The following is a 27051-nucleotide window of genomic DNA, read 5'->3' on the forward strand; positions in this document are numbered from 1 at the left end:
TCCTGGTCGGCAACATAAGGTTCTATATAGTTAGATTGGTTTAACAGAATTTCCCGTATGAATGTATTAGTCTAGCTTAATAGGGGGCTGTTGGAGAAACAGACGTGCACATAATCTGTTATTGTTTTAAGATCTTTTTCTCTGCAATTGTTTTGTTCTAAACAAATAATGCTCGGCTGTCTGATTACTGGATACCACCGCCAGTGTTCTTGGTGTTAACAGACCTGCAGCTATGAACTATAAATTAGGCCTGCTGAGGTAATCACAGTTAGCACCTGGGAATGGCAGTCCAAGGCCCGATCTGACAGTGGGAGAATTGCATGACCCCACCACAAGAGCAGTGATTGCTTGAGGCCTGAGTGGGGGTGCACCTGCGCAGACCAGTAGGGGTCTGTAATGGTGACAATCAGTTCTAAATGCATACAGCACAATTAATGGAAATCAATTTTAGTAATCGGCCACTGGATTTAGCAATGAATAATTATATGCTTAATTTATTCAATTCATAGTCCCAGAGTAATTACAAATCTATCTGAAATTGAAGTAGGATTAAAGTTACAATTTTAGGCTAAGGACAATACCCATACCCTTTGCTGAAGCTATTGGAAAGGCAATTTCTTTCTTACAGGCTAACTCCAAAAGTGGAGACTTCCCCTTCTTCAGTGGCTGTGGGAAGGGGTTCTGTGCAGTTCAAATATTTTTCAGAATAAGTTTGTCTATTACCTTAAATCCCTGCTCTACACATACCAAGTCATCGCAACGGTGAAGCTGGAGAAGTCCAGTCAAACATAATTCATTAATGAAGGCTCATTCCGTTGGACGTATATATGTTAGCTGGTTATGGGTTGGAATGGGGGCAGGGAAGGGTTGTTGTCAGGGTGGGGAGTTAATGCCTATCTGAGGCCACTTCGTTCATATGGTAATTCATAAAACTTCTACCAGGAAATTTTCTGGTTTGGAATAAATAGCTTTGGGATAGGCACAGAACAATGCTGTTTGGCCCTAGGAGGAGATATGAGGCCAGAATCCTCTCACACTAACACCAGCATGACTCAAGATTGACTCCATTGACTTCAGTAGAATTCCTCTGGATTTATATTGCTGCAAAAGAACAGAAAATCTCCCTCATAGCCACCTACAAGTTAGGTGCATAGTTTTATAACTGCCTATTTCCTACATGTAGCAACTAAGGGTATAGACAGTCTGGTTTTGGCTTGATTCACACACTTTAACATGAAATAACTGCACAGCTGGTGACTTGCTCAGCTATCCAAGACTACATCAGAGAGCCAAACCACAATATTATCCAATTAACACACGCAATGCTCATGTTAAGCAAGTTAACTGCATAACTGCTGAAGAGTTTGCATAATGTTATATAGTAACAGTGTAACAGATGATGTTTCATGTCGGATAGGAAAGTAGGGTAAGGTACGTAGCAAAACCCAGGGGAAACCTTAGTAAGTCAGGCTTCCATCAGAGAATTCCCAGTGCTCATCTGATGTTTTAGTGGAAAATTTGCAGATTGTTAAAGAGTGATCCATCAAGCAAGACCAAGCCAAGCATCAGCTTCCAGAAAATCATTTTGTTTTTACTAATAATCTTTAATTGACAGGTACCTATACATGAGGTCTCTGGGAATCTTAGCAACAATAAACTGAACACACTATTTACACTAAATTCTTGATTCTTTTTTGAAAACAGTAAGCATATCAAAATTCAGTATTAGAGTTCTATGTTCCCAAATCACTGTGAACTGAGAGGAAGTACGGTCACCTGTCGTGCAGCTGTTCTCTCTTGCAAATTACTATGTGAGTGCCTGATCCTGAACCATTAGAATTTTTCCATCTACTTTGATGGTACAAAAGTGGGTCCAAAACCTTTTTTGCAACTGTTTTAAAAAGTTATTGTAAAAAAATCAGAATATTTGTTAAACACAGGTATGTAGAGGACTTAATTTTAAATACCCTTCTTTTCCATGTCCTTTTTGTAGTTCTCCAATAAGCACAAATAACGGTGCTGTTGGTAGACCCCATTGCCCATTCACTTGCAGCCTATTTATTTATATTTCCACACTGACAGCTACAGTTTCATCATGTTAACATTTCTTATTCAAAATATTTAACTTTACAAGGCAGTTCTAAAACTGTTCAATTTCTGATGACAAAGAATCACAGGCCAGGTGTTTTAATGTAATTAAAGTACAATAAAGAAATTCAGAGTGAATTTTTATGCATGATTGATGTGCATGTAAGTGTGTTCACTTGGCCATTTCAAGTTTGGGCTGGGATTATTTTTAAATGACTTGGCCTCTCCATGATCAGTCTCAGGGTCAGTATGAGGCATAGACACCACAGGCCCATGCTGAAGGCAGTAGCTTCTGGCACTGTGTGATTTAATTTAAATAAAATAAAGTTTCTCATCCTCATGGTCATAAAGAAAAGCTTGAAAATGTAATCCAGGGTAACTGATACAGTGACATCTGCCTGAGTCTGCAGGCAGTGTGAAACAATAGCTCTTAAAGGGGTGAACTGTACCATGAGTCTCAATGGGAGTTAACCCCAAGAGCCACTGCTCTGGTTCCCACCAAATCCACCCCAGCAGAGGACTCTGTGCGACAGGAGAAGAGTACAAAGGGCCCATCATACTCACCCAAGCAGATACACCTTGATTACTGTGGCAGGTACTGGGGGGGCAGGGAGAACACCTGCTATTGACTCTGCCTCTCTGTGGAGGACAGGGGATCCCCGCCAATCATGGATGAAAGAAGGCAGCACCATAACACTGCCTTTGCTTCTCTGAAAGGGGAGAGAGCCTCCTGCCACTGCTAAAGGGGAAGATGTTAGGAGGCCTTATGTTGGGGTGTCTAGGGCCCTGGATTGTTTTATGACAACTGAAATGCTACCATGAGCCAGAGGTGATAATACCGTTACTTCTCCCTCTTTGTAGCTACATATTGTACATTATAACTCTGACAAATACCCCGATGTAACAGCAGCAATAGACAAATCAGATGGGCTAGCAGTTTTGGCTGTTCTCATTGAGGTAAGATGCATGCCTTGTGCTTTTTTCATATTTAATAATGCTATAATTAAAGTACCTGTAAGCTTTAAGTACAATGAGATGACTGGGATTAACTTGGAGTCCATCAATATTGGCATGTCTGGATATATGGTCTCTCTCTTCCACTCGACCTACACACACATGTATGGCCAGATTCTGCCCTCCATTATATTTCTGTGAACTAGGTGTATAGTGCAGGAGAAAAGATTTTGAGTATTCACTCGTTATTTCATTTTAAAATATATCAGGCATGTTCATATCCTTTTGAATTTGCTTTCCACAGACTAAGGAGCTGGTGAGTTTCTCACAAATGACAGTAGAAAGTGAAGATCAAGTCTGCACATTTGAATATTCCCAGATAGTAAAGGCAGTTGTATATGTAGCACGGAACACTGTTTAACACAGTAGGGGTCACCAGGCTGGCAGAACCCTGACACAGGTAATTAATTATAGAAGACTAAGGTGTGACCATACCCTTCACAACTAGTACTTCACAGGCACACAGTTCCTTTGTATCAATGAAGCTGGTGGTGAAGAAAAAATTACGAGACAAGTAAATTCAGTGAGCCTTTCAACGCAGCAGGGGGACAGGTTTCCACACCTAACCCTGACACAGAGGCAATTAAATAACCCAGTCAGCAATCTGATGGAACCTCCTGTAACTCTGCCAGGCAAACATTTCCAATTACTTTGTGTAAATGTGACCAAAAAAGGCTAGCTATAAACTCAGCATTGAGCTAATGAACTTTACAGTAGAGCAGATTGGAAAATGTGTATCCCCCCCAATGAACATTTTGATTTTTTATCAACAAAACTGAAACTCCAAAAACTTTCAGCTTTCCATCGAAAACCTGAAAGTGTTCAAGGAATGCAGACACTTTCTGAGAAAAGTTTTGTTTCTTTGAAAACCCAACTATCTGTTAGAAGGCTTCTGGTTTTTCTACAAAATGCTTATTATATAATGCTGATTAAAAATCAAATAAGGATATCTCCAAATTTAACATTATTTACTTATTTCCATCTGAGAATTTCAGAAACATGGTGGCTTTCAAAGTTGAACTTAGGACACAATTTTTTCTGGTTGCCAGATGAGTTGCTGAGAATCAGCTCCAAATTATTAAGAAAATAGGCATTGATTAGAAGCTATAGCAGCCAGTCTCTTATTGGATATTAGAGTTATGACTCTCACCACTGGTCCTGACCTTCTAACAGTATCATTCTTTATTTTGGATTGCAAGCAGCAGACTAATGGTTTCTGGTTGGCAACACAAAGCCCAAAATATGCTACCTATGGCTATGACTAGAAACCCATGCATGATCTGAGAAGCCTGTCAGCATAGAATTAGCATGTATAAAGTTCTTAAAGGAAATAGGCTTCCATTTCTTTGCACAGCAGGCTAGCCACTGAAAGGCTACATGTTTTTTCAAACACACACCATAAGGCGTGTTACAGAATAAAGAATGTAGGCTTCATCTAAAACCTTTCTGGTCTGAAGTCTTCTGCTCCATAATGCTGTTCTGCAGTAAGGGACCAATCCTGCAGTCCCTGTGAAGAAATCACTTCCATTGAAGCTAGTGGAAATTCTAACTATATAAAGGATTGCAAGACGAGACCCTATCAGGTTACATTTTATGAAGAACTGTGTGGAGTTTCAGCTAATGAGAGTTGTGCAGCTATATGCTTTGGAAATTTATCCTACAGTCAGATATTACTGGTTATTTAGTTTAAGACTACTGTTATTCATTGAGTCTAAGGCCAGAAGGGACTATTGGATCATCTAGTCTGACCTCCTGTTTGTCACAGGCCTTTAAATTTCACCTAGTTATTCAGTAAACATTATTATACAGCTCACTTTAATTAACACATAAATAATCATTGAACTGATTTAATGCAAAATATTTCTCCTTGAACATTTTAGTTATTTAAGGTTTTAACTTTGCAATTCATCATATTGCAAACAACTGATAAGCCATAATTATGACAATTTAATATTGTGTAGTGTGATAAAGAAATCAAACACCCCCAGGCTGCAGCTTATTATTTAAGAGTGTATTGAAATGGAGAAGAAGGATAGAACAGACTAAACAAAACAATCCCAGGGCACAGCCTTAATTTCTACATCAGTCTATGTTATTACATCAGTATTGGTGTTGTTGGGTGAAAAATTTCACTAAAAGATGACACTGTCAATCAAATGTTCAACACCAGTTGTCTGAAGAATTTAAGATTATGCACACAGAGCCCTGATTACTTGGACAGCTGTTAATCTATTTGTTACAGAGAGGCCCATTCAATCCATCCTATGAAAAGATCTTCGGTCATTTCCAGAACGTGAAATACAAAGGTGAGTAGCTGTTGTATGCAAAAGATCAATAGTGGCTGAGTGTATCAGAACCTTATCATTGATGGGATTCATGCAGGGCATGTCATGCTTTTGCCAAACTGCTTCAGAACAGTTCCAAGTACAGTGCACTCCTCTTAAGGGGATCATACAGCTAGCTTTAGGTACACTTCTGTTCATTAGTATCACATGTTCCTAACCAGGTCGTATGACTTGCATGTGCTGTTCCTTTGGTTACTTGCCCCTCAATTTAGTATACAGATAGCTGATTTATGCAAATAATGATAATGATACTCACTCCCAGTAAGCAAATGGCCAGAACTCACAGGATTTTTTCCTCAGGTATCTTTTTTTAAAAAAAAAAAAAGGTGTTGGTGGATGCAGTAAAATGCAGACAATGTTGACGAGATGTATAAAAACATGGTGTTGACAAGAAAATCTTCAGCGTAGTGGCAAACACACTCAAACCATTATGAACAGCAGACAGAGTATTTCAAACCCAGTCCTCTGTGGTTGGAGGTGTGAGTGCAGCATGGGTTGGTATATCCATGCTAGCTTTAATCAAGCTCGCACAGCTAAAAATAGCAGTGAAGATGTGGCAGCATGAGCTTCAGCGCAGGTTAGCAACTTGAGTACATACTCAGGCTCCTTGGTGTACTTGTACAGCTTGGTGCTGAAGCCTGCACAAGTACGTCCTCTCTGCTATTTTTAGCTGCGCTAGTTAAATTAAAGCTAGCATAGATATACCTATCTAAGCTGCAGTCACACCTGTGACTGCAGTGTAGACAAACCCTAAATGTCTAGTTTCAGAGTAGCAGCCATGTTAGTCTATATCCACAAAAAGAACAGGAGTACTTGTGGCCCCTTAGAGACTAACAAATTTATTAGAGCATAAGCTTTCACGGGCTACAGCCCACTTCATTGGATGTATAGAATGGAACATATAGTAAGAATATATATACACACACATATATACAGAGAAGGTGGAAGTTGCCCTACAAACTGTAAGAGGCTAATTAATTAAGATGAGCTATTATCAGCAGGAGAAAAAAAACTTTTGTAGTGATAATCAAGATGGCCCTTTTAGACAGTTGACAAGAAGTTGTGATGTGTGAGGTCTAATATTGGGTAGTTGCCTGCACTGCTTATAAAGAAATTCATCCAGTAGTGCACCTGAGCAGAGTGCACTCAATAGTAAAGAGCAACTTTCCTCATTAATCACAACCCTGGTTTGATATCCAGGTGTAACATGTCAGACTTGTATAAAAACAAATTTAGAAGTGGTTTAATGAACTACATTTCTATATTAAATTGGGTCTACCATCTATCAAAGTACACTTTTTCCTTTTTCATTGAAATCAAAATGCTTGCTGAAAACAAATTTGCCCTACTGGGACTCACGTGTGCAGAGATATACAGCAAACCAATGCAGTCCAGTAGAAAGTCATGATGATGCAAAGTAGACTAGCACTGAGAGAAGTGTGATGAAGAATATGGAATTAACATGGATTCTCTCTTTCAGACCAGGTAGCTCTAGTCCCAGGTTTTGACATCCAAGAACTGCTTCCTGACCAACTGGATGAGTATTATCGCTATGAAGGATCCCTGACAACTCCTCCTTGTTACCCTAGTGTTCTCTGGACAGTTTTCCGACACCCGGTAAAAGTTTCACAAGAACAGGCAAGTTTAAGTAAAACAGATATTTTCTTATTTAGCCTGTCATTGTAGCCTAAAGTCTGATATTAAATTAAATGCTAATAAATTAATCTGTTTGATGTTTATTAAGGAATGTTAAATTTGTATTCTCATTTCCTGGATTTAAAATAGGAAGTTTTCCATAAGGTCTCATAAAACTAAAAGATGTGATTACTAACATTATTCTTGAAGCGGGGAAAAAAAATATTTAATCTCTTTGATCTATCATACTTTGTTTGCAATTGACATGCAAAGGCCATGGGACTGGATGGCTCTTTAATTCAGAACAACACATTATGGTCCAAATTTTCAGTCCCTCCTTAACAGAATCTTTATTTTTCTGCCCACAATTTTGTGAATAAAAAATAACTGGTGGTGCAATTTAAGGTCACTTGAACTTCCAAGTACCTGACTGCCCCTGAAAATTAGATACAAGACACCTTAATTGTGTCTGCTAACCACATAGGTGAAAAGTTTCACCCACAGTTAAACAGATACAGAGAGATTTGCGTTTGAAACTTGTAGTCAATCTGTATTCTTCCTTTGCTTCAGCACTTGCTCTCTTCATGCAAGTATTTTTCACAAATTGCCAGGCCAATCCTATGTAACAGTAACATCTAGATAGGAACAACTTCTAGCTTTGATTTTGGTTTCATAAAACCGAAGCCTAACTGGTGAAGGGTTATTTGGCAAAACGAAAGCTACCTTGCTTTTTACCAACCTCTGTCTTCATGTGCATCTCTTAGAAACTAATTAAGTTTTTTCCTCCTCTCAGGTGGTCAACTGATAAACTAGCAGGAAAAGAACAGAAATATGTTCTATACTGAGTTATATAACCCCCAAACACCAGCTTCTTCTGACCCACATCAGGTGGAAAGAGCTTAGCTAGCGACTTACAAATAAGAAATCCAAACTGTTTTATCACAGAAATCTATGATCAAGTTAGCCGCTGCACTCCTTTTGGTGAGCATTCATTTCTATGACGCTCACCATTGCATGTGCATTCCTTACCTTACCAAAATATCCAGCTTATTAAGATTACTTCTATTACTTGCTTCAGACTTGGACTGTTTGCGCTAATATTTCAACCACCCAATCGTGGAAGGAAACTTTCCCTCAATAATAATTCTTCTATGCTAGTCCTTTTATTAACTTAAAATCAGATCCACTCATGTGTTACCTATTCTAATCCAGGTCAGACAGCAGGAATGTCTGGGGACTTTTTGGGGGGGTTCTGCATACACGTATATTTGTTTGCTGTGTTTTGAGGTTTAAGAAAAACAAGCAGAGAACAAGTCTACAAACACTCATGAAACAAAGGCTTCCTCTTCCCCATTTTCCTGACAGCTAAATATCAATTATTAGGGTTACTCTAACATAATTAAATTAAGTTCATATATGGACATGGAGAAACAGCCTTTTAGACAATTGAGGTCAAACTGTTTGCACACCAAATTATATTTGACATAAGTGCTGGAACTAGGGGTGCTACCAGTTGCATGCCCTGGCTTGAAATGATTTCCATCATATCCAGGGTTTACAGTTTGGTTCAATGGCTCTCAGCACCCCCATTATGAAAATTGTTCCAGCACCCCTGACATTTGGGCTTACACAGCACATTGCATTTGTAGCTACTGCATAACTGATCCCACCTCCTTCATGCATTTCCGTGTGTTGAAACAGTCCCTCATTGGATGGAACTGATTCTCAGTGTCATTTAGCATAAGAAGATGTCTAAACATACCCACCTTGCTTTCTCTATACACTAGATGCTGAATTGTATGTTTTGTCCCTAGCTGCTGGCACTGGAAACAGCTCTGTACTGCACACAGCCCAATGACCCCACGCCCCTGGAAATGGTTAATAACTTCAGACACATTCAGGAGTTTGATGAAAGGCTGGTTTCTGTCTCCTTCCGTCAAGGTAAGTAAAATAAATGCCTGTGTAAAGAAATGCTAAATAGTTATGCATGTGGATTTGGAATACTAGGTGCCTATAGCATTGCTTTGGTTTCTTCAGGCACAAAGAGATCAGTAGGAGTTTTCACACAGTATCGTTTCCCCTTACATTGCTGTCTCCCTTTTTCTCCTCTTACAGTTGCTTACATGAGCAATTGTATGAGAGTAAGGTGTATACAAAGTTCTATTTGTCACCCATTAGGATCAAGTGAGCAGATCCCACGCAGTCATTGTCCTTTGATCTTGGAGAGTAGAATGAGGAAGATCAGGCAGGGGAAAGTGTATTGGGAGCCTCAGCCCTTCCTGTCATGTTCAATGGGAAAAGAACTTTTTATATTATTTACACTAGACAGTTTTTCTCTCTAATTTTGAATCTTTTAGTTCCAGTCACTGTTTTAAGTGGCATTATGATCACGTACATCCTCCAGAACCATGTTGCCAAATTTTCCTCATTTTAATTAGCCTATGTAAGCTTTTATCAATTAACTCTAGCATACTCCATAACTGCACTGCAGCCCCACATCTCTGGACCCCAAACGTATTGTTTAAAAACTTCTGCTGAGGCTCCAATCCTGCTCCAATCAAAGTCAATTACAAAATGCCTGCTGACTTCAATAAAGACAGCATTGGGCCCTGGGGAAATTTCATGAGATATGCAATTTGATTTTAATACACAAAAGAAAGGGCAGAACTTTCCACGGCATGTTACAAATTGGAAATATAGTAATGCAGAGAATAGTGGAAATGTATTCCTTTTTATAAGTATCTGATTAGAATGAGGCAGAATATGTTAGCCTTTGGGGGAAAAACTACATACTTTTACATTTTGGATTGAAGAAAGACCATTTTTTGATCCAGTCTTGAGGCCTAATCCTGCAAACATGTATGAGAATAAAGTTATTCCAATCCAGTGACCACTGAACTCAACAGGTGTCTTTCCATGGGCTCTGAATTAGACTGTAAGTGTTTGCAGGGTCAGGTACTTAGCATGTGTGTTTTTAATTTAAAAAAACAAAACAAAAATTGCACCTTGACATTGGAAAGAGAGTTCAGCCGCGGTGATGTCAAACTCAGCTGGTACATGATAATTATTGGGCTGACCACACTCTTAAAAGGAATCATAATTTTGCATTGCAGGGGGACTGTTTATGGGGAATTACAGAGGATGTCCTTCAGGAGTTTGACACCTAGAAGTAAAAATAACTCATAACAATGGATTGCACAATGCACTGTTATGGATGTAAAATTAGCCATCTTATTAGGTTGAAGTCTAAAGACACAATTGGTTTAAAGAATTTATTATGTAGTGATACATAATGACAATTGTGTGTGAGGGGCTTTTGCATAAATGCCTGCACCTTTGATGATGAGCTTTGCTGCATATCAGTAAGGTTTACTTGGCTTATTTGTGCAAAATGAACTGTAATGACCAATGTTTTGCTCTGAAATCAGTCAAAACCACTAAGTGGGCTATCACCGAGTTGTACAAAGCCCTTGGAGTGCTGGCACATTCAATGTGTTGCTTTGGCAGATGGGTCTAAGTCAAATACTACACATCTTCAGACTGATTACTGAAGCTTAAAACAAATTAAGAATCCAATCCAGCCAAACAGTCAGTCTGCAAATTAATAAAGGCACATGTTAGTCTATCCATTACAAAATCTTAAGGCAACAGTATCTACTTGTTATTCCACTTTTTGTCAAACGAACAAAACACAGGTAGGAAATTGTGCCTCCCTCAGGAAATTGACCAAACTAGCTATCCTGGAATAAACTATTGTGCAATAGTATCCAGAGGGGAACTCTATTCTGGAATAAATCACTTTATTCAAGAATAATTAGTCCGCAATAACTATTCTGGTCAATTTCCCCCATGTAGACAAGCCCTCAGATAAACATACAACTACAAAACAGACATATGAAATTTAGAGATGGGCCCAAACAAATCCCAGATTAAAAACTCCCCCCAATTTGGGGGGAGTTTGGCTCCATATCTGATCATATCTAGCCCCTTCCTCTAATGGGCTGCATCAAAACTCTGGCTCCAAAAACCATGGAGTTTTGGAAGGGTTTAGAATCCAAACCCAGATATCCATGAAAATTTGATCACTGGCCCTAACCTCTACAATGGGCTGAAGCAAAGCTCTAAACTTTGGGGTGTGTGAAATCCAGGTGAGGCTCCAGATTTCAGTGTTGTGGCTTGCACCCACTTCTAGTAAGATGTACATACAAAACCTCTGTGAGCAACATCTTTATCCCTTTAATACACACTATACGGTAGTAAAACACAACCACAAAGACTTCTATTAAATTTGTAAATGCCTTATTCTGAACTAGTACATACAGCCTAGACAGTAATATTTTAAATAAATAGACATATCAATTTCCTTGCTCTTTAAGCACATTTTTTCTGATCAGTTCTAATATTCATTTAACTAGACATTCCTTTCTACTTATATTGGAGGGGGGAAAATCTACAATACAGAGCAGGCTGGATGTATTACAGTTAAATAGCAAAGCATGTCTTCCCAGTTTTGTGATATTTTCCACGAATACATTAAATTCCCACACCTTGTCTTCTCCAATGCTTCAATGTCAAAGGCTACTTTGCTACTTACACTACTGTGTCTCCTGATTTCTAATTAATTAACCATGCTTGCTGGGAACTACGAAATAGTTGCCTCTCAGGGAAAGCCCTTATGGAGCAGATGCATTTGAAAAGGTCAGACTGGCGTTTTGGCACTAACGGCAATTCAGGGAACTTTCAAAAGTGCCTTTAAACTGAATCATGGATTTAATGTACCTCGGGTTCACTCAGGCCTCATTTCTGTGCATATAAAAGTCAACTATTTTCACTTGCAGCACTTGAGGAGGGACAGTAGTTTAAGAACAGATGCCTCACCTCCCTACATTTTTGGTTAAAGTATGAGTAAATGAAGGAGTTTTACACTTGATGAAAGAGGTCAGTATAACACTTTGCATTTAATTAGCACCTTTTACCCCAAGTTCTCAAGGCATTTCACAGCCCCCTGGCAGCATATTCATTATCTCCAACTTACAGATGGGGAAATTGAGAAATAGGAAGACTTTCTCAAAGTTTTACAAAAAGAAAAGGAGTACTTGTGGCACCTCAGAGACTAACAAATTTATTTAAGCATAAGCTTTTGTGAGCTACAGCTCACTTCAGCTTATGCTCAAATAAATTTGTTAGTCTCTAAGGTGCCACAAGTACTCCTTTTCTTTTTGCGAATACAGACTAACACGGCTGCTACTCTGAAACCGGTCAAAGTTTTACAGGAAGTCAGTTCCAGAGTGGGACAGAACCCAGGAATACTGGCTCCCAGCCTTCTTCGAACTGTTAGATAACACACCTGCCCTGTCAAAATAAAATGCTCGATGACTGCACTTCTACAAATAAAACTTTCAAGACTCTTGAATCTAACTCAGTTAGTAGTTAACAACTAAAAAAAACCTGGCTTCTGCTTTTTCCCATCTTTATTAACAGAAGGGATAAAATATCTCAAACACTACAAACTTAAATCCCAATCTAAAACCCAAGTGCAAGTAAAAAAAAAAAAAAAAAAAAGCCCATACACAAATAAACTTAAATTACTGTAAGGACAGTTCTGTGATTTTGACTATAAAGAATGAGTCTGAAGTCCACCCAGTTTTAAGTGCCTAGCTTTAGAAATGGTGTCCATTTTATAGTCTTGAAGCTTTCAAATTCCACCCCACTGCGTGAGTTCTATCGAATAACAGAGAGTTGCTGTAAGGGACATACTCTTCTACATAACAGATGGAATTTTAAGGCTTCAGACAACTGGAAACATATTTAGTGTACCTGAAACATTAGGCCTTTTCTATAATGCCCTTATTTCACTGGGCATTAGACTTAGATTTACATTGTAAAAACACTTAAATCCAAATTGGCCTGACTGTTCCCCAAACCAATAAGGGGCAGTTTCCGATTTAAGTCAGTAGAGCTATGCTGATTTACACCAGCTGAGAATCTGGCCCTAAATGTTTCTAATAGCTGGAATTCACAAAAAGCTAAGATGGCTAATTTTTCTGAAAGGTGAGGTTCATAATCCTCTTCATAGATAAAAACATTAGGGTCTCCGGCTATTTTGAGACAATAGGGGGAATGGGGTGACTTTTCTCTTCTGTATTTTGTTTTTTTGCAATAGGTCAAAATATTTGTAAATACACTAAGGTTTGAACCATAATTTGTGTATCACATTTTGTTCATAATGGGAAAAATCAGGTATGAAACTTGAGTCTACATCACATGCAAAATGTTAACATATGGGCAAAATAACTTCAGCATTTAGTTGGCAGTATGAATATTGACATTAGTGAACCAATCTTCATCAACCTCACTATTTTGTTTGAGCATTTACTCCACAGCCCATCACATGTGTTGCAGTCAGAAGTACCCAAGCTGCAATTTCAAGGACTCCAAAGTTCTAGGGGTCTAGGGGATCCCAGGTTTCGGTTTGTCCAACTATAAAGATAGGGAAGTACTTGCTAGAGTCAGATCAGGATTCAAATTTCTAGCACCCCGAAAATGAAGGGTTTTAGCTCAGGTCCATTTTTACTGTGAAACAAACAGCTGAGCAACATTCACTCACACCTCCACCAGGAAAGCAGAGGTGTGATTCACTGAGGCTACATCAAAAACTGCTTCCAGGCACAGGAAATTTTTTGAAGCTGCAGTCCTGAGAACTGGAACATTCTATAGCTATCCTGTATTAATTATCTGACTTACTGTACCATCCCTGCTTATGTACCTATATTTTTGTTACCTTCTGCATATTTTTTTATTCATCCAAGTAAACCCTTCTCAAATTAAATTTGATTTGCTCTGGCTCAAAGAAAAGCAACTAATTAGCAACTATAGGTAGAATCCTGCTCCTGCTTTTTTCTCCTAGTCAAAATTCTCATTGCTTCCATCAGGGGATTCTACCCATGTAAGGGGAGCAGAGTACTGGAATCCATCTCTGCTCTGCAGAATTGAGAGTAGGACTGTGCTCCTACTCTAAGCTTCTGCTTTGGAGCTTCATACCAGCCACAGTTTGTTCTGCTGGAGGCCTTGCAAACTGAGCACTGTGTTTCTTAGAAGGACGCTGTCAGTGTAAAAACCAAAAATTCACGGTTGTTTGAAAATGCTTTGCCAATTCTTACAAGTAACACATACTATTGCTATGACTGAAAGGGGAAAATATTTTAGTTTTACGTCATGCATTTGTACAGTCAGTTTCATTCTTTCGTCCTCTATAGTTTCCCCCCCAGTTTGTTGTTCTTTCACACAGACGAGAGGGAGAGAACTACTTTTTTGTTTTTAAATAGGAAATTGAGATTGTAAAACCACAAATAGGTAGGGAGCTGCCAGGGCATGTGCAAAACTTTTAACTCATGTTTATAAACTTACTAGGCTTCACTAGTCTTGATGGTGTCTCTTTAAGATTCAGACAATTTCCTAACTCACTGTCATGATGTTTTAAATATATGGGGTGAAATTCTGGTTCCATGAAGTCAGTGGGAACTTTGCCATTGACTTCAATGGGGCCAGGATTTCACCTAAGATTTTTAACTCCCAGGTGTGCAAAGTGCATTTTTCACAGGTTTTTTTAGTTAATTTTTAAATGCAGGTTATTGTATCAAGAGATCATTGCACTATAGACCTTGCATTATCTCCAATTACAACAGTGGGTAGGGTGACCAGACAGCAAATGTGAAAAATCGGGATGGGGGTGGGGGGTAATAGGACCCTATATAAGAAAAAGGCCCAAAAATCAATGAGGAGGTGTCAATATCAATTTTTTGGGAGTGGACTACATCCACCCTGACTAAACTGGCCTTCAACATTGGTTCTCCACTTGTAAGGTAACTCCCTTCTCTTCATGTGCTAATATATATTGATGCCTGTATCTGTAATTTTCACAGCATGCATCTGAAGAAGTGGGTGTTTTACTCACGAAAGCTTATGCCCACATAAATCTGTTAGTCTTTAAGGTGCCACTGGACTCCTCGTTGTTTTTGTGAATACAGACTAACACAGCTACCCCTCTGATAAATTGGAAATACTTTCTTATTTTATGTAAGCAAAGCCCTGACTGCACTGGGAATAAATTACTTCAGTGACTATGTGCAATTCACAGACAAGAAACACTGGTTATCTCTAAATTTTTTGGCAGTTCTGCACCTTGACTTTTTTCATTGCATGCTATATAAAAGCTGTGATCAAACTATCCCTTCCACTACTGAAAGTACACAATCGTTCCTTATTTTTTTCAGTAGCTGCAGCAAGTATCCTGTTCAGGAAAAGCAGGATCTTTCTGCTGCATTAAAACTAAATTCCAGAGGCCTTTTTCAACTACTTTTCCTATTTCTTAGACTCTGTCTCCATATCTGATTAAATATTATTCTGTCCTCCTGTATACATGGTCTCCTTTGATTAAAGCCATGGAGTCACTACGGTATATAGCCACAGTAAAGCAAAGCCCCATTTTTCCCTTTGTCAACTGAAGAACACAGGGATCTTCAATCCAGTCACAGAGGCTCCTACTTCAGATTCCTTAGGACAGCAAAGTGGTAGTCAGTCTCTCTCATCTGCCTGATTTAATGTGCCTGACAGATACAGAACTGTTCAAAGAGATATGCTTCATGCCTATGTGCTATAGATTTAAATCAAACATACAAACACTGCCATGAGAATACTTGCTCTTAGATCCCTTGGAAGACTAATCCAGTCTAATGGAAGAGATGGAAGTCCAGTATTGATATATTTAAAACTGGAATAAACTCTAGCAGATATGCTGTAAGGGAAACCTTTACTGGCACGGGTGGACTGAATAAATTGGTAAATCGGTGCTTAAAGGCCTTATTCTAAGCCCTTCCTGTCATGTAGCAATCCCTTCCTAAAGAGGCTTGTTACGGGCAGAGAGGGAAGTTGCTGGGGAAGAATAAAGGCCCAGCTTCCTAGTCATATAAACAACCTTATCCCACATTTGCTGAGGTTCACCAATGTATCAAATTTTTAGTTCAAGCCTCAATTAAGTAGGTGGAAATTAAACAAGACATGTAAGCCTATCTATGTTGGAACATATAGTGCAACAGTCTATCCAACGACACTCAATTTCGCTGCTGCCTTTGAGTTTGGGGTAGAATGAGGATTTTATACTATTCCCTTGACCATGTCACCATTAGCACTTTCACAGGCTAATGTTACAGAAGAGCAATATCCCAATACACTGCAATTATGATTACAAATGCTCCAGTATTACAAAGCCCGCCTTACCCAAAATAGACAAATAGTGACCAGTGAGTTTACCAGACCATCATAATACTAAAACCAACCTCTCACAGATAGATCTAAGCCAGTGCTAGCTGTATATATAATACAATGAAGAAAACAAGTCAAATGCCTGCAAACAGAGGTCTACTAGACACAAGCTGTTTTACTCAAATGTCAGGAAGTAACTGTCCAAGTTTTGCACATATTGCCACCCCTCACTATTCGGCAACAAAGTAATTGTTCTAGAGTTTTAATCTGTGCCCTGCAGGGCAAACGTGCCTTTTAAAAAATTACTAAACTGTTAAAGAGAAGTAATTTGTGCATTTTATTGTATTTTTATATAATAAAGAGGCAAAGAGAAGGAAAAACTTTGATGTTTCCTTTACTTCAGCGTTAGGAATCCTAACTTCCCTCTCTTTTGGGGTGTGTGTGTGGGTGTCTTTCGAGGACCTGGCTCATTACTATACAGGAAACTGAGACATGAGATGCAACTCTGCCAGCCACCAATTGAGGGAATATTGAGTCTTAATCCTCCGCATTCCCTCTCCTCTTACTTGAGGGTTGGGAGAGATTAGCTCAGGTTTCAACTTCCTGTGACAGGTCAGATTTCTTTGATGTTATGCTGAATACAGGTAATTCTTGCCATCATAAGCCATTCTGCCTCCTTACTTACTTCCGATGCTGTGCTATAATAGGACAAAGGAACTCGAAGTCAGACCAATGCACTTCCTACTGTCTCATGCTTCAGAAGATCAGATGATTAGAGGTAGCATACAATTGTATATAGTAGGAGTTTATGCCTTTTTCTTGAAGTTTCCAGAATTAGTCACTGTCAGACAATGAATAACTGGTGTGCTCCAGTATGTCTGTCTGTGATCCACTCCAAACCTCTGTTCTGGCCAAACAATGTGCAAAGATTTTAAGGTGTCTAGGAAGCAGCAATTGCAATACTAACTATAAAATTTCTCAGATAGCAGTGCTTTAAGTGACAGGCAATCTGCAGGGTCTGTCTTAAAAGTCACACATTAAAAATGTCTACAAGACTAGTAGCCAACCAGCACCATTTTACCAAGAAACAAAAAGTTATGAGGAAAATACCTGATCTACATTTCTTTAATACTCATTTCCAGTGTAACCTTAGTGATTAACCTTTCACTTTTTCCCTCCCTGCCCCCTTCATTTTGTCAAGATTCAGTACCTGGTGGACTGAGCACGGGTATGTTGTTGGATTGCTAACAGCATATATACACAACAGTGATCTTTGTGATTCAGATTGATTGAGCTTCTCTTTCTATGCCATTTTCCATTTCTGTCTTAAAGTGACCTTTCAATATCTAGTGTACCTTTTTGCTGTAAGTCCTGCCCTATGGTTAACACTAAATTATATTGAATTATAATGCATGATTTAACTAACCTAAAACAAATCAAATAATATATTTTTTACCCATAATCTCCAAGTGCGTTACAAAATGGTGTAAGCATTGTTACCACCATCTAACAGGGAACATGAAGTGACTTGCCCAGAAATCACACAGAGTCAGTGTCAAAGCCAGGAATAGAGTTTAGGTTTCCTGTCTCCCAGTCCATCCAAACAACCAAATAATTTAGCTCCTGTTTGTAAGCAACATTTCCTTTAAAGACATTCCGAATATGTACTCCACAGTACATCCTGCTGATCTCACACCAGGAACGGTCTCTGAGGTTACTAGGTCAATGAACCAAAGCAAAGATTTCTAACACTAAAAAAAGGACCATTATCAGCAGCAAAACCTCCCAAACAACTTTTAGGCATATTCCACCTGTTGTGGTTTTAAGTGTTTCCTAACAGGTACAAAACTCCCTCCCCCCAAAAAACCAACAACCCTACAAGAGCACTGTTAACATATGAATCTTTATGCCAGTTGAGAGCAGCATGATGCAGAGCCTTTTACAACCACTTGTGCCAAGAGCAGGAACAAACTTCATTTTCGAAGGTGGAGGAGATGGTGGGGAAGTGCATAGGGATGTGTTTTTATCAGGCAGCCACAGTAGAACAAAACCTTTTTGTGCACATCCATGACTCCAATAGCAGCAGGCCTACAGAGAAGCCTTTCTGACTTCCAGAGAGGCAAGAATAGAGACAGCCATCTCTTGTTGAGCATAAGGGATGCAAGGTGGGATTATTGTGCTGTTTTCATGGAGTGCAGAAATGCATGTCAAGTCAGTGTTTGGCCCTTTGTTGATGATGATTAAACTCACCCCAATTATTTACAAGTATCAAATCTGCAGAATCTCAAGCTTGAGAGGGATATCCAACACATCATCTCCGAAGTGCTTACAGACATGAACTAATGATATTTTTAAAATGTTGTATTAATATCATGATTTAATCCTCCACCTCCTTTAACCTTTGTGGCAACACCTGAAAATAATATTCTCAATTACAAAACACACCACCTGCAGCAAGGACTACATTCAGCTGTGTTCTTTGGTCATGGAAAGAGAGCAGGAATTCATTTGGCATTCTCTCTCATTTGGGTCTGATTCTTGAATTTTGCCTGTACTGAACAGAGATGTTAACTGACAGCAGGCATAAAGAACCCCGATCCTGTAAGCTGCTCCATGACTCCTGTGCCAATTGAGTGCTCCTTGGGGCTCTGGGTGAATATAGACATATGCCTGTGTGGATCCGATTTCACGATGGGGTCTTCAGGTTTGCATCTTTTGAGAAGTCTACCTAGTAAAGGAATAAGTTTGCCACTTTACTTCCTTAAGTAACTTTGTACATGAAATAAATAAATAAAGAAAACAAACCTGTGCATTTTTCTCCTTTTCCTAGGTGTTGTACTTTCAGTTGTGTTAGCCAGTGTTCTTGGAGTTATCATCATGCTTGCAGTAGCCTTTTGGCTGCTTAGGAAGAAGAGGTAAGAGATTTTGCTGTCCCACCTTTGTTTGTTTAAACACGGTAAATATGTTGATTCTCCTCTATGACTAGTGGACCTAAGCAGACGAAACCCATTTCATAGAAAACAGAGAATAAATATGAACTCAAGCTGGTGTACCGGAGATGACTTTTGTCCCAATGTACCTGTCCCTCTACCCTAACCCCTATAGAGGTGCTCAGTTTTTTGCCAAAATACCTCAGCGATGCTCACATTAAACCCCCTGTCAAGGTTCCTTCCCCACTCTGAACTCTAGGGTACTGATGTGGGGACCTGCATGAAAAACCCCCTAAGCTTATTTTTACCAGCTTAGGTTAAAACTTCCCCAAGGTACAAACTATTTTACCTTTTGCCCTTGGACTTTATTGCTGCCACCACCAAGCGTCTAACAAATATATAACAGGGAAAGAGCCTGCTTGGAAACATCTCTCCCCCCAAAATCCTCCCAAACCCTACACCCCCTTTCCTGGGGAAGGCTTGATAAAAATCCTCACCAATTTGCATAGGTGAACACAGACCCAAACCCTTGGATCTTAAGAACAATGAAAAAGCAATCAGGTTCTTAAAAGAGAAATTTAATTAAAGAAAAAGTAAAAGAATCACCTCTGTAAAATCAGGATTGTAAATACCTTACAGGGTAATCAAATTCAAGACAGAGAATCCCTCTAGGCAAAACCTTAAGTTACAAAAAGACACAAAAACAGGAATATACATTCCATTCAGCAGAGCTTATTTTATCAGCCATTTAAACAAAACAGAATCTAACGCATATCTAGCTAGATTACTTACTAAGTTCTAAGACTCCATTCCTTTTCTGTTCCCGGCAAAAGCATCACACAGACAGAGAGAACCTTTGCTTCTCCCCCCGCCAGCTTTGAAAGTATCTTTTCTCCTCATTGGTCATTTTGGTCAGGTGCCAGCAATGTTATCCTAGCTTCTTAACCCTTTACAGGTGAAAGGGTTTTTCCTCTGGCCAGGAGGGATTTAAAGGTGTTTACCCTTCCCTTTATATTTATGACACCCCCAAAGATAAGGAGTTCAGAAATGAGGAAAAGTCTTGTAGCATGCATCTATGGAGAGTGGACTGAAATGCTTTCGGTCCTGGATAGCTCCAGGGAGTAGAGGCTAGGGAATGAGCTCCTACCTTAGCTGGGGTGGACAGCTGGCTAGATGATGTGCTCTCTCCCAGCATTTGCCATCGCTCACCTCCCTCTATTTGTTCTTTCCCTGATCCTATTTCTGTTGCTTAAAATTTACCTGCTTTTAGCTGCTCTCTGAATCTGCTGCTGTGCATATGCAGTTGGAAAGGAAGTCAGACTAGAAGAGAGTGGAGTTTTAGAATAAATCCCTACCACAGGAAGGGTTATGTCAATTAAGGGACGGAGTCCTATATGATATATATTGAGAGCACTTGGTTTTTATAGCAATCAGTCTGCGTTAGTTCTGGAGGAGAGAACTATTTCCCCTTTGCCAACTCAAAGTTTTTCCTTGTAATGAACACTAGCTTTGTACAATGCATAAACTGTTATCCCTACATATTTTTAAGTACTGGCCCCAGTGAGTGGTGCAAAGTGCACTAGTACTGAAAGAATTACCCCATACCCTGAAAAATAACGTGTTTTAAATAGTCATGGATGCTTTTACAATTTCACTTTGCTAATATAATTATTTTGTTATAGTTGCAAAAAGGAACAAGAAGACAACAGAAGAGTCATCTACAAGCCAGCCATTGACAAAGAGGATGACAACACCTCTAAAGTATGAATTCCTACTCTGCCACAGAACTCTCTTTTCATTCATGGCATCGAGAGAAGTTTGCCTTGGGCAACATGTTTCTTGTCTCCAGCCAGTTATAAGCGTTGGCTGCACCTTTAAAACAAAGCAGCCAAAACACTCTGTGGTAGTCCTTGCCCACCTGAACCAAACCAGTTTTCTCCCAAGCATGAAAAGCAGTCACTGAGAACTTTTTTGTTTTTGTGTCAAATATTACAAAATGTCACGGACCTGAAGAAAGGACCAAAAACTTCACACCTGTTAAAGTTTGTCCTAAATTACCTGGAGCAAGCAATCTAATCAAATGCTTGTCTATTTGCACAAGAGCTTGGAGAGATGTAATCAGCCAGTATTCTGGCTAGACTTGAGGGCCAAATATCTCACTATACTATGTTCATAGAACCTTAGAAATGCAGGGCGGGAAGGGACCTTGAGAAATTCATGTTGGCTGCATGTTGGGCCTTTTTAATTTATTAATCATAAACTTGAGCTTTATGGGCTATTCATGCCACATTTCCCACAAAACATTGAAGTCTAAAGATATTCATTAATCGGTTATCACTACTGTATGGGAGTGCCTATATCCACTTCCCTGCTAAAAAAAATCAAACTAGGTGCTTCTCCAACAGTGGGAGCTTTAGCGTAGACCAGGTGCCAGTGCTAGCACTGTGTCTCCTAGACCTGCTAGTGTAGATCAGCCAGTGGCATTTTAACCACATGGTTGAGATGATAGTTGCTAATTGCAGTGGACAGTCTTCTGTGCTAGCACAGCCATTGGTGGAGCTGCAACAGTGGGAAATATTAGGGGGAAGAGGCTAGCATAGCTATAACGAGAGCCTCTTGGGCAGTCAGTGGTGTTTGAACCTAGAACCTCCAGTGCTAGATACATATGTCTCTCTACTACTTGAGTTAAAGACTCCTAAGCTAGGTGCTATATAAGACTCATCACCTGTTATGTGTGTCAATTGCTAAAGGGTGATGAAAATGATACTCCCCTTGTGTGATTTCCATAGATATAATCTAAACCCTTCCTCACATTTTATTGTGCTAATTTTATTTAAAATGTATGCCTGAATAGTGGGGGGATAATGCAATTACTACTTTTAATCAGTCTGCTCTCCATTATAATCATGAAGCTGATTACTTTGATTGTATGAAATGAGTATTGACTAACACTCAGCATGTATTATTAGATTGCATAGTAGATGGCTTTGATGAATTAGTTGTCTGAATTTAGCAATTTAATTATTAGAAGAGAAAATGAATTTAATTAGAATTATCATCTCAGATCTCATAAAATGAGTACACAAAGTTTTCACTGGCTCCAGCATTATTTCCATTATCCATCTTCAAAAGTGTTCAACATGGACTAACTCTGCTTCCATTGAAGACAATGGGAGATTTATCATTGACTTCAGTGGGAACAAAATCAAGCTAATCTCAATCTCCATATATAGGGAATCCCTCTGGAACCTGTATTGCTGAAACTTTAGGTGTAACACTAGGGTAACATCTCAGCAATTTGAAATGCTCCTGCATGACTTGCCAGACAGGAACTCAGTCATAGTGGAGATGGGTCTGAAACACAATCCCAGATCTGAACACCAATGAACACTGGGGAAGTTCCGATCTGAACTTTGGAGCTTGGACCCATTTCCCTTCTGAGTAGCTCTAGCGTACACTACTGTTGGCATATAGAACTGAAGAATTAGCACTGGGAAGGAGGACAGTTAGTAATGCCATAATTACGAAGAATATGATATGTTTGAACTTTCAAATTGAGCACACTGATATAAGTTATGCAGTTAATAGTCTGACTGGTATCATCATCATCCTTCCCCTTTTCCCTATTAATTGGTATGGGGAAATTAGTTTTTGTAATTTCCCCCTACTGTTACTCACACCTTCTTGTCAACTGTTTGAAATGGGCCACCCTCATTACCACTTTAAAAGTGATTTTTCCTCCCTTGGTATTCTACTGTTAATTGAATTGTCTCGTTAGTACTGACCCCCCCACTTGGTAAGGCAACTCCCATCTTTTCATGGACTGTGTATATAAACCTGCTACTATATTTTCCACTCCATGCATCTGATGAAGTGGGTTTTAGCCCACGAAAGCTTATGCCCAGATAAATTTGTTAGTCTCTAAAGTGCCACCAGGACTCCTTGTTGTTTTTACATGAAAGTTAAGTTACAAATACTGTACTTGGTAACCAAGACCCCGCATTCCAGTTATAATCCTGGATTTTCATTTAAATTGCAAGGAGTCCGGTGGCACCTTAAAGACTAACAGATTTATTTGGACATAAGCTTTTGTGGGTAAAAAAACCACTTCTTCAGATGCATTTAAATTTCATTACTTTTAATTTTGGTGTTTGGTGTTCTGTAAAGTAGAATATTGCTTTAAATTGCTCAGACTTTCACACAAGAAAGTCATATAATTTTGCTAATCATTGTCCTGGATTTTTTTTTAAATGGATAAGTAAAATAGATCCTGAGCTGTAATCTAACCCCATTGTGCCTCTTTGGCACAGGAAAAATAGTGAGAAAGCACATAGGCCTTCCTAGTTGAGGATTATATTACTGTCATTTACAGTAAGGCTCCTTTACACCACTCTGGCAAGGTAAAGGAGCTTTAACTGACTAAGAATGGGAACAATTAACGAACATTAGCAGCTTGCCTGCTTAGTTGTTACATTTCTGCTCTGCCTCAGGGACAGAGCCTGCTTCACACAGCCCTACGCCTCAAGCCCAGGATGCAGCAACAGTGAGAAGAGGGACAGAGTGAATCTCTCTCTCTCACTCATTCACAAATAGGCAGGCGCTCAGCCTCACCCCCTTAATGTCTCTCCATGGACCCATGCATGCCTAGCCTCTCCCACCCCCCCTCAGGTGATCTGCTCTCTGCTGTTGCCTGCTCCCAGCAGATGTGCCCGGGCTGCCGCAAAAGGGCATGTGTTTCCCACAGATTTCTTTGCTCCCCCATTTTTCTGCAAGGGAGCCAAGAAATCTGCAGAAGGTATGAATTCTGTGCCCCCTGCCAGGCACAGAATTCCCCCAGGAGTAACTACTTAGACCAGTGATACTCAGACTGCGGCTCACGAGCCACAGGTGGCTCATTAATGAGTCTCTGCTGCACATGATATTAAAACACTGTGTGATTTAATTAACAACCAATCAGGATACTTTTACTATGCTATTAACCAATTAAATTATCAACTTGCACTAAGTTATTAACTTATTTGCTGTGAGAATATATATTATATACACACACAATAAATATTTCCCCACCATACTGTTTAAAAATGACTAGTACTATAGTAAATGAAACAATGAATTCACACTACTGTGGCTCTTCTGGGTAATGTTGATCACTAATTTGGCTTGTGAACCACTGAAGCCTCTGTATCACTGACTTAGACTATGTCTACACTACAGCTTATGTTGGCATAATTTATATTGCTCAGGGTGTAAATAAACGCTGGCATTGACGCTCATGTACACACTGCTACGTTGGCAGGAGAGCTTCTCCTGCCGACATAGCTTCTGCCATTCATGGAAGTGGGGTTTTTATGCCAATGGGAGAGCTCTCCCCCGTGGGCACAGAATGTCTTCACCAGATGCGCTGCAGTGGCACCGCTGTATTGGTACAGCTGCGTCGCTGCAGCGCTGTACATATAGACATGGCCTTAGAGAGTCAAAACAAGTAATTAGCTGACTGAAGCTCATTTGAGTTACTACATCTAAAGCTTCAGCTCCAATTAATGCCAAAGGGCTCAGCTCAGCAATAAACATTCACCCATACCACATCATTTTCCAATTAAGTTTAATCATCTAATTTCTCTGGAGTCAAAATATTTACAGGCTTCTAACAAATCAGCAAATATAAAAGGCAAAATAATTACTATGAATCACCTCCTGAAGCTGTTGTTTTTAAAAAATAAAAAACAGGTTTCCCTCAGTAGCTATATATATGCGCTTAGGATTTTAAATACTAAAATGAATATTTATTTCTCTAAATGTTTATTTGTCCAATATTTTCACTTACAAAGCAATTGGTGATGAAGATTAAACCCAAAGTTTTCAGTTCAGATGAATTGACTGCATAATAGAAATTTAGAAGATGGATAAAATACAAGGGAAAAGCCAAACTGTAAATGAGGAAAGCATATAGTCGATGGATAATGTATGAAGAAAAAAATTACTTATTAGAAATTTTAGGGCAATATAAAGTGTGCATAGACACTAGAGCTACTGGCCCTAAAACCAATCCAAATATATTCTCAAGTAAGTAGGATGTCAACAAAAAAATGTGTGAAAAGAACATGTTGCATAAATTCGGTTAATTTTGCAGTATGGAGAGAGCCTAAAACACTTTTACAACATCGAGGCTTATATTCCACAAAGGTTAACTGATAGACAAAAGATTTTGTATCCAACCTCTGAGAAGAGACGCTTCTAATTCACTTTAACAATAAAATCCTAAATTGTACTGAGCGGTGACCAAGTCATTGGCATCCTAGATGATGATCACCAAACATTAAAACTGAATCCAGTGCAACTGATGCCGCAAGCAACTGTTTAACAGACCATCGGGAAAACTGGATGAAAGGAGTGTGGAACAAATCCAGACAAGTAAATATTTGGTCCATGGGCATTTCATAAGATGATATGATTAGGGTGACCATATTTCCCTATGCTGAATATGGGACACCTGGTAAAATTACTCATATTCAAGCGAGTTCAACGGCAAACAATCAGAACTATGCAGTACAAACATTCAAATTAACATCAAGTTGACTAACCCGTTAAAAAGAAATCCTGCGTAGTTGGATATTCATTGTGCACCAGGGCCCAGGGAACCTGACAGCAGGGACTTCAGTGAACCCAGCCAGAGAGGTGACTCAGCAGGGGAGGGTGCCTAGGAGACGGAGCAGCCCCGCACTCCCTGAGGCAGGACCCATGGAGGCAGGTGAAGAAGGTGCTAAGCCCCTGCCCTAGGGCTGCTGTGGAACCTGAAGATTCGGGGCATGAACAGGCTGGAAATTGCTTCCCTGCCCTCACCACTCCAGAGCTTAGCTGTGGGGTGGGGAGGCTTCCCTGTGCCAGCACTGTGTGATGCTTTGGCACATGCAGGACTTGGCTCCTCCTGGCCAGTGCCCTGGGCTAGAGGGTCTTGGGCTTTCCCGGGATGCTGGCCCAGCTAGAGGCAGGTTTCAGAGTAACAGCCGTGTTAGTCTGTATACGGAAAAAGAAAAGGAGTACTTGTGGCACCCTAGAGACTAACCAATTTATTTGAGCATAAGCTTTCGTGAGCTACAGCTCACTTCATCGGATGCATACTGTGGAAAGCATTCCATACAGTATTCCACAGTATGCATCCGATGAAGTGAGCTGTAGCTTACGAAAGCTTATGCTCAAATAAGTTGGTTAGTCTCTAAGGTGCCACAAGTACTCCTTTTCTTTTTGCAGCCAGAGGCAGTAGGGAAAGGAAGGAGCATGCCGGCCAGGCTGCTGGTGAGCTGAGCGTGCCGCCCAGGGGCTGGTTCTCTGCACAGAGCTGGGAGTGGGACACGCCCCACCGGGGAGGGATATGGAGGAGCAGCGGGGCTGCAGGGAGAGGATAGAGAGGGGGAACACATAAAGGGCCGATGGGTGGGCAGCACAGGCGACATGTAACTGGCCACTACCTGGCGCCTGCCCACACTCACCAGCCACCACAGCTCACAGTGCGCAGCCAGTACCAGCTGGAAATGGGACAGGGTTGGGGCCCTGCTGGCCAAGAGCAGGCATGCAGCATGGGCTGCACTGCCAGACCAGCAGGGGGAGTGGCTGGCCCCATGCGCTGCATCTTCGCCCCACAACCAGTCTTGCACACCCACCCCCATTGGCAGCCACTGTATCCCTCCTCCTCCCGCCGCTGGTGGGCAGGCAGCTGGCAAGCAGGGATCGGCTAGAAGCAGGACCCGCCAGTACTGGGGCATGGCGGGGAAGACAGAAAA

At 40.1% G+C, this 27051-nt stretch overlaps 2 protein-coding genes across 6 annotated transcripts in view; one reads left to right on the forward strand and one right to left on the reverse strand.

Annotated features, from left to right (window-relative positions):
* LOC114021897 (kunitz-type serine protease inhibitor bitisilin-3) overlaps positions 1-6197 on the reverse strand; it is a 64275-nt gene extending 58078 nt beyond the window's left edge. The window contains exon 1 of one of the 2 annotated variants that reach the window (XM_043524732.1): positions 5704-6197. The gene's annotated coding sequence lies outside the window, so the exon portion shown is untranslated. The remainder of the gene's footprint in view (positions 1-5703) is intronic. The other variant, XM_027832160.3, reaches the window with a different exon arrangement.
* CA12 (carbonic anhydrase 12) overlaps positions 1-26189 on the forward strand; it is a 48406-nt gene extending 22217 nt beyond the window's left edge. For 2 of the 4 annotated variants that reach the window (XM_037910530.2, XM_043524728.1), the window contains 6 exons: positions 2950-3045; positions 5345-5408; positions 6928-7085; positions 8897-9023; positions 19174-19258; positions 20956-26189. In XM_037910530.2, coding sequence (XP_037766458.1) covers positions 2950-3045; positions 5345-5408; positions 6928-7085; positions 8897-9023; positions 19174-19258; positions 20956-21040 — 615 coding nt within the window. In that variant the 3' untranslated portion in view covers positions 21041-26189. The remainder of the gene's footprint in view (positions 1-2949; positions 3046-5344; positions 5409-6927; positions 7086-8896; positions 9024-19173; positions 19259-20955) is intronic. The other 2 variants (XM_043524729.1, XM_043524730.1) reach the window with 1 other exon arrangement.
* The last annotated feature ends 862 nt before the right edge of the window (positions 26190-27051 follow it).

This window comes from Chelonia mydas, chromosome 10 (genome assembly GCF_015237465.2).
Source record: "Chelonia mydas isolate rCheMyd1 chromosome 10, rCheMyd1.pri.v2, whole genome shotgun sequence".
NCBI classification, from domain to species: domain Eukaryota; kingdom Metazoa; phylum Chordata; order Testudines; family Cheloniidae; genus Chelonia; species Chelonia mydas.